The sequence below is a fragment of the Bactrocera oleae genome, chromosome 5, assembly GCF_042242935.1.
Source record: "Bactrocera oleae isolate idBacOlea1 chromosome 5, idBacOlea1, whole genome shotgun sequence".
In the NCBI taxonomy this organism is placed as follows: domain Eukaryota; kingdom Metazoa; phylum Arthropoda; class Insecta; order Diptera; family Tephritidae; genus Bactrocera; species Bactrocera oleae.
The window spans coordinates 44524139-44532913 of NC_091539.1; the positions used below are offsets into that span (position 1 = coordinate 44524139).

The window sequence follows — 8775 nt, forward strand, 5'->3', positions numbered from 1 at the left end:
ACGGTCTATACCTTAGTCTAAACCTTATGTCCCTAGTATAATGAATTCCGATCCTCTGGTTCACGTTTTTCACATTGACTCAATACAAATACTTATGTATATTAAATTAAGCCTCTTCGGTAGAGTTGATATCACATACATACATACCATACACACATACATTAAGACCAGAAAGTTTCCGGAAATAGTAAATAAAACGAAAAATGTTTAATCTTCATCAATACTTGTATTTATTTTCTCGCCTTCAAAATATGCTCTTTCTGAAGCGATAAACTTATGCCCCTCTTTTTGCAATCATCGAAACATGCCTTCAAGGCGCTGTACGTGATCACCTTCAGTTCCCTCTGCGAATTTTCTTTTACGGCCTCAATCGAATCGAAACGAGTTCCACGGAGTGGTAACTGAAGTTTTGAAAACAGAAAAAAGTCGCATGGGGCGAAATCCGGTGAAGACGGTGGTTGATCGATGGTATTAAACGAGTTTTTAGTCTTAAAATCGTTCACAAATACAGCTCGGTGCGATGGCGCATTATCGTCATAAAAAATGAAATGTTGGTCCACAATTCCGGCCGTTTACGACGGATGTTTTCGCGCAAACGTCTCAAAGCGCTCAAATAATACTTTTTATTGATCGGCTGTCCCGTTGGAACGAATTCCTGATGACCAAACCGCGAATATCGAAAGAAAACAATTTCTGGAAACTTTCTGGTCTTAATGCATATCTCATTTGAAGGTGTTTTTAACACAATTTTCTAAAACTTTTTGTTTCCAAAATTGCTTTGTAAAATTATATGAATATGGAAGTCGTACTTATTTTGCCCGCCATTAGTTCGACCTAAAGCAGCTTTCAATTACGTCAAGCTTTCTTTGATTGTTTACCAGCAATGTTTATCTTTATATAACTGGAATTGATTTTCAAAATATTTAACTTTTTTAATATTCAAATCCACTCTATATACATAGGTATAGAACTTATTTGACTTAACCACAGTTAAGTTAAACCACAGCATCATGTTCTTACTTCATAGATTTACAGTGGCTTAGAATAGCAGCTGTTTTGTGTTCGCTATTTGTATAATCGGTTATTAATTATTGTGTTTAACTTCAAAATAATATTACGCACGTTTCATACTCGCTATCTTGCGGTGATCACCAAAATGCAGTCAGTCTAGAACTTAAATGTCTGGAGCGAATCACATTCAGTACACTTTGAAAAGCCACAACGTTCACAACAGGTCGCTGCCACCATTAATCGATAATGCATTTGCATACGTGAATCAATTACAACAAAATCCAGTTTTCATAACAAATATTAACGCAGACCCGCGCAAAGCGTGCGTTTAACGCGAAATTCTATTGAAAGCGTGCGGTAAAAATGCGCTTCTTCAAACACTACTTGAAATTACTCACCATCTGTGTTTTAATTGTAATCATGCAATTTAGTAGTTTTGCGGAGACGAAAATTTTCGAAACAAGGCCAATACCGATGAAAAGCAAACCACGGGAAGGCACAATACCGATAAGACCAGCGAAGAAAAACTAATAGGTCCGGTTTTGAGTTAAAAAAATTAGAAGAATATATTGTAATATATTCTTACGACACTTAGTTATATATGAATTTATAAAATTGCGGTTTGTTTGTGTTATGTGTGCTAAAACGTCCAATGTAAAATGCAATTTCTTTAAAATAAAACTGTATTTGGAAAACAAGTACTTAATATTATTGTTAACATGAAAATAAATTTATAACTTGACTGATGTCGAACATTAAAAACTTCTGTTATTGTTTAAATTTGATTATTTACTTGTCACATTTTTGCAAAAAAAAAATAAACATTACGTAACTGTCATATCATTTTAGAAAAGATGAAAGTAGTCACGCAAAAAATTCGTTTCCAACAAATAACTTGGTGAAACTTGTCACATAACTCGTGTGCCCAACATATGTAGGTGGGTAATGGAAATATTATGAACTTAACTAGAACATCCAGAAAAGAGTTTCCAAAATGCATTATGTAACAGGCGATTTTCAATTGCGCTCGAAAACCAATTCGGCATAGGAGATCATATTGGGAACCGACATATGTGATTATATATTATTATAATTAATAATCAATCTCATAAATTAGTAAAGCGATTTCAGTGAAATGTTATGGAATCCTAATTGCTACAAGAAAGAACGTTGACTTTGGCTGCCCCAAAGCTATAATACCCTTTAAAGGTGCATTATTTATAGTATAGAAGGGTACAAAAAGATCTATATCTTGATCGATTACGTTGATCGATCAGTTTATATAACAGCTATATGCTATAGTAGTTAAATCTGAACAGTTGTCTTCGACAATAATGTATGCCAAATATCGAGAAGATATCTTATTAAATACAAAAGTTTTCCATACAATAACTGAATTTTGATCGATCAGTATGTATGGTAGCTATGTGCTATAGTAGCCCGATCTGCACGATTTCTTCGGAGATTGTACCGTTGTCTTGTGCAATAATCTATAATAAATCTAATTAAATAAAAACTTTTACATACAAGAACCAGTATACATACAGATAGATGGACAGATCTAAATCGCCTCAGCTCATCATGCTGATCATTTATATATACACATATTTAATAGAGTCGTCCACGTTTCCTACTAGGTGTTACAAAATTCGTTGCAAATTTAATATACCATGTTCAGGGTATAAAAATGGGTAATTATCTCGCTCATCTCCTATTTAATAACGATATTCATTAATAAAATAAGTACGTGTGGCACTCGGGGACTGCCGCGGTAAAGCTATTAACATTTTTTTAACAACTTATGCAATTATATTTATTTATTTATTTTTTATGCAGTATTTTATTTTTCTTTGATATTAATTCAAGTTTTTTCTTTGATATTAATTCAAGTCTTTTCTTTGATATTCATTCAAGTTACACTTTTTGAGCGTAGTGCTCGATCAGAAAACAATTTTTTTAGTTTTATTGAATAAATGAGAAGTTGATATTGTTTAAAATATTTGTATTATCTTACAATACATGTAGGTTATTCAGGAATTATTATCATTGAAACCATAGGTTTATGGTAACTGAAATAAGAAACATAAGTTTGAGAATTGATATCCTCCGAATATCTGGAAAATACCGTGTCAATGGTGGTCCCATATTTGTTTGTGGATTCTTGTGGATCATTATTCATTTACAAATTCAATTTTTCCGAAAGAAAAGTTGTCAACCGCTCTGATATTTTATCAGCGAAGTTGATGTTGAAATCGCCAGCCAAGATAAGTGGAAATGTATTACCATTGATAATTCGATTGAAATACCTAATTTCAATTGTATTGTTCAATTCAAACGAGATACTGTTCCAAAAGGTGGGGTAGCAATTTACCAAATTAATAATAAGGCTACTAATAATATGATAATAATAAGGCTACTATGAATATTGAATAATTAATTTTTTATTAATTAAATTTTCATTGAATTCTATATTTTCATTTGCAATTAAAAATATTATTTATTAAATATTATTACCACCCTGCTCTTTAATTGATTTGTTCCGCTTGAGATATGCGAAAATACCCCTACAAGTATGCAAGCATCAAGCGCATACTTTGTGATCGTATCAGGTTTATTTCCGTTACGAAATTTCTTGATTCAGTCCCCACGCCCAAGCCCGCAATAGAAGCTATGCAATAGCTAAAAATTGTAAAGAAACCTCCATTTTATTTAGTACCAATAATTTTGGAGAAGAAAATTATGAAATTGAAACATATTACATATTTATGTGAACATTATGTTGTGATTGAATTTCACAATATATGTTTATATGGTGCTCATACCTACACCCAGCGACTAATGCCTAAAATGCATACAAAAGAAAATAATTTTAATCAATTTTGGTTTTTTTCGTTATTATTCATGTTTTGTTTTATAAATAAATCCAAAGATTATTTCTTAAAAATTAAGTGTACAAAGCCAAGTTCTCTTAATTCAAACCAACGAAAAGTATATACAAGTAGATTTCAAGGGGCAAACTAACGATAGTATTTTTTTAAACTATCGAGTGGTCTGACTATCGATAGTTTTGCATCTCTAGTACTGAATTATTTTGCTAATTGAAGTAGAAAAAGTACAATTTTCTTATTTTGTTGAAGTATACGAATCGTTGAAAAGTTAGTAATCTGAGTATATGTATGTGTATCGTATAAACTTTTGATTTATGGTAGATTGATGGTGAAATAGCATTAATCAGCGCTACATATCATGACAAATTGATTGTACATATGCATCCTCTGTTGAGTTTTCCACAATTTTTCGACCACCTGCTGCTTTGACCCACAAGAATCTTTCAAAGGAAAATTGGCAATGAGAACGTATTTCTTTGAACTTATATTATAACAATTACGCATATATATTTAATTTAACCACAAAAAATATTGCTTTTGTAAGTAGGTAAAGCATGTATTATTGTACTTACAATAGTAACATACGAAGAATTAAATTGAGAGAAGCTAAATGGAAAGGAGTATCTATTCAAATACTTTTATATGTGGATTAAGACCTCATTGTACTCTGAACAGTGTATAATAAATAAAACAATGTTTGCAACACCCAAAAGAAAACGTATATATAACTATAAATGATCAGTGTGACAAGCTGAGTCGATTTATCCATGTCATTTGGGTCGTCTGTATATACGTGAACTATTCCTTCATTTCAAGTTATCGACCTAAAAATTTTCACACGTCCTTAGATGTCGATAGAAGTTGCTCATTTGTCGGAACCGCCGATATCGGAACACTATAGCAAACTGAACGATCGAAATCAAGCGATTGTATGTAAAACCGTTTTATTTGACGAGATATCTTCAAGAAATTTAGCATGGATTATTGTCTACGTTTTGTGCTATACAAACTGACCGATTTAAGTTATTGTAAGAAATCTTTTGTATTTGTAAAGGTTATTATAGCTTCGGTGAAGTCGAAGTTAACGTTTCTTGTTTTTATTTTGTTTTATCCGGACTCCGGACTAGTCTAACCATCTACATAGAAGGCACGGCGTCAAATAAATTTAAATAAATAAAAGAAAACTAAATTGAAGGAAACTTTACATATTTTCAACATATACCTGTATTATTAGTAGAAGTCGATTCGAGATAATGAGCAATGAAATGGAGAATTGAAGACAGCTTATATTTGCATATCTAACAATTAAAACTTATTTAAAGTAAATTGGTATCTGAGCCTCAAATACCACTAGTTGATTGCCTCAGCTAATTGAATGCCTTGAACATGGTTTCACATACATATTTGAGCTTTATGTACGTTCTAGGTCAGTTTTACATTCCTTCGGCCTAGTCTACCTATTATCTTCACATTTTATAATTATTGCAAAGAAGTGTATAAAACTTGTGATATTTAGATAGAAGTACAAGACATCACGCTAGTACTTTTAATTAAATGTTTACCGGAACATCCAATTTATGATGATTACTTCAAAGGAGAATTACAGGCAGATCATCAGCTTAGGTTAGATTATATTTATAGTTGATTGTCATTGAATTGATTCTCTATTCTTATTTTGATTTTTCTAGCGTCAAGTCATAAACAACAGAAAAATTTTTCAATAAATTTTGATGCTTATGTAATTGTTATAGGCATTAATTTAATTGTAGTCTGTTTAAATTAAATTAGATGTGTTTTGTCCTTTCTCGGCTTTTTATGATGCATCATTAAATAAAATAACTTTTTATATTCCTAATATTTATGTAATACAATTATGTTATCTTAGCCTTGTAGAATAGCAAAACTGAGGTCACTTTAGGTTGTATTATTCGCTCTATCTTAACGTCTACGCGTTTATGTACGTCTATTATTCTTACTGACCGATATACTATAATTATCATTAAAATTAAACGAAAGGGCAAATATCTGAACAAATAGGGTTTTTAGAAGCTTTGGTAAATGTCGATAGATTTCATAAATTAAAGTATCCTATAATATTCTTATTATACGTGACCACGTCATTCTTGTAATATATCTCAAACATTTTGAAACTCAGGACTTAATGAAAATATTAAATACTGACTTTGGTTCAAAGGTGTTTAGTATTTTGAGGGGTAAGCATGGCATGGCATACAAAAAATCATAGTGGGATAAAACCCCTTCGAAAGAAAAGGTAAAATAACAAAAATTAAAGGAATAATAATTTACTGGCGATCTGAGGGCGGAAAGAGAAAGAGAAGGAGGGTGTTTGCATTTTTGAGAGTTAAACCCGGTTTTTCTCTATTTCTAACAAAACTTAGGGCTCTATTTTTATACTCTTACAACCTGGTGCAACAGAGTACAATAGTTTTGTTCACCTAACGGTTGTTTATATCACCTAAAACTAATCGAGTTAGATATAGTGTTATATATACATAAATGATCAGGATGAAGACACGAGTTGAAATCCGGGTGACTGTCTGTCCGTCCGTCCGTCCGTGCAAGCTGTAACTTGAGCAAAAATTGATATATCTTTATGAAACTTGGAACACATGTTTCTTGGTACCGTAAGACGGTTGGTATTGCAGATGGGCGTAATCGGCCCACTGCCACATCCACAAAACGCAATTAATCAAGAACAAATAATTTTAAATCCACAATAAGATACAAGACTGTTATTTATTATAAAGGATCACCTTAGGCAGGGGTGGTTTTATTTTTTTTTAATTGGGCGTTTTCCCGCCCCCCAATAGGTTTAATGTGCATATCTCCTAAACCGATAAAGCTTTAATAATCAAATTCTCTGAAAACAAACGTCTATCGGCAGTGTGAAAATGGGTGAAATCGGGTGACAACCCCGCCCACTCCCACTGTTAAAAACTACTAAAAGCGCTATAAATCAAGCATTTAACACGCCAGAGACATTAAATTTTATCTCTGGGATGGTATAAGATGACTTTATAGGAACCGCGTTCGAAATTAAGCAATGAGTATGGCACCGCCCACTTTTAGGTGAAAACCCATATCTTGGGATCTGCTTAACCGATTTCAATTAAATTCGGTACATAACGTTCTTCTATTCTAATCGGATTACAACCACGCCTATTTCCCATATAACACCATTTTAAATTCCATCTGATTCTTTCACTTTCCATTATGCAAATCAAGCTACAATGGTTGTTTCGGGTAAAAGTTTGCGTGAATAATGCGTGACCAAAAATAGGATGAATCGGATCAATACTTCCTTTAATATAAAATTTTTCCAACACCTGAAGTAATTTCTCGGGCTTAGATCCTTGCAAGTTGCGAGAGTATAAAATGTTCGGTAACACCCGAACTTAGAACTTCCTTACTTGTTGTAATTTTATTTTCTTTTCCAATGGTTTTCAACCTGTCATGATTGTATTCACAAATAGTGTTAGTGAAAGAACTGCATAATTTTAGGCGCTGAATTGGAAAGCGTTATTGATACCGGTTATTGTGAATAATGAAAGAAACTAGTTTGACAACTTATTATTTTACACACTCCTCCCCCGAATATTTGTGTAAAAAGCTCACGCTATACGTCTTTCGGCTATGAACAGTTATTACTTGCTAAGCCGAGATTCAGTTGTTCCGCGACTTTTGCTCACATCAATTCGTGATAAAGGAAAGTTAGTAATAATTTACTTGTCAAATCTTCCGTAATAAAAAGTATACAATAAATTTTATAAAATAAAAAACAAATATTTCTATACCAAAACAACATGAAGTCAGTAACTCTTGTCGCAATATTGACATTCGCGCTCTGTCTTGCCTATGTGTATGCAGACTGTGATGATTCTGCACAAAGCAATGAGGACGGTGAAGTTAAACACTTCTTTAAGAATTTGGGCTGCAAAATACAGAAAGGTGCCGAAAATTTGCAGGAGAACGCCAAACCATGGGCAGAAAAGATCGGTACATCGGCTAAGGAGTTCGGCAGTACAGTTGCGCAAAAGTACGACGAGTTGAAGCACAAATTGACAGATGACAACAATGAAAACGGCCCATCGACTCCCTTCCCAGTGGCAAATGCTCCAACTGAAAAGGTGCCCTTAGCACCGTTGACTGGTGAAGCAGCCGCATCGTCTAACAATCCGGCTCTAGCTGCACCAGTACCCGCAGCTGGCAAAGGTGAACAAGCCGACACTATTCCTCAAATCCCTTTAAGTATTGACGATCGTTTCCTCTTTCAGACTCGTGAATGCCCAAAGGGCCAAGCAGTCGATCACTTGCGTCAATGTCGTCCAAATGTTTAATGTATCACAAAATTTACTCGTCTTTTCGAATGTTCTACAGTGGAGTGGATCGTGGTAATACAGGTTGATAAATTTAAACTAGAGAATAACTTATGTTGACTCATAACGCAAAATTCGATAATTGGCAAAGTAATTAATAACTTTAAATTCGTCTAAATGTATCTGTGAAATTTTAAAGCCTTTGAACAAATCGCAATTTTTTACTTACACATACACATACATAATACATTTAACAATTTAACAAAATATTTCGTTTCATTGTCAGTGGGTTTACAGCTTACATTGATTTCAGCTTAAATCTGAACTTGTATAGATCGTATTTTAAGGGCTCTTCGAGTTGCAGACAAAATAAATCGACGATCAACCAAGTGGGAGCCACGTACCCAATGCACTAGGCTGGATCAGTTGTCTTTGTTATTAGGTGCAAATTTGCATAGAGTATGTTTAAAATTCAATCCGTTACTTCATAATCGGAAGCTATTTAAGTATGTACAATCGCATAGTCGATGCTAATAACT

The 8775-nt window shown here is 33.2% G+C and overlaps 1 protein-coding gene across 1 annotated transcript; it reads left to right on the plus strand.

Annotated features, from left to right (window-relative positions):
- Positions 1-7569: 7569 nt before the first annotated feature.
- Positions 7570-8503, plus strand: LOC106619312 (uncharacterized). Its single transcript, XM_014237352.3, has 2 exons — positions 7570-8132; positions 8195-8503. Exons 1-2 carry the CDS (start codon positions 7724-7726, stop codon positions 8200-8202), a joined length of 417 nt encoding a protein of 138 aa, XP_014092827.3. The 5' UTR covers positions 7570-7723; the 3' UTR covers positions 8203-8503.
- The last annotated feature ends 272 nt before the right edge of the window (positions 8504-8775 follow it).

Excerpts from the sequence above, each read along its gene's own strand:
- LOC106619312 (XM_014237352.3), top strand. The coding sequence starts at position 7,724 with ATGAAGTCAGTAACTCTTGTCGCAATATTGACATTCGCGCTCTGTCTT.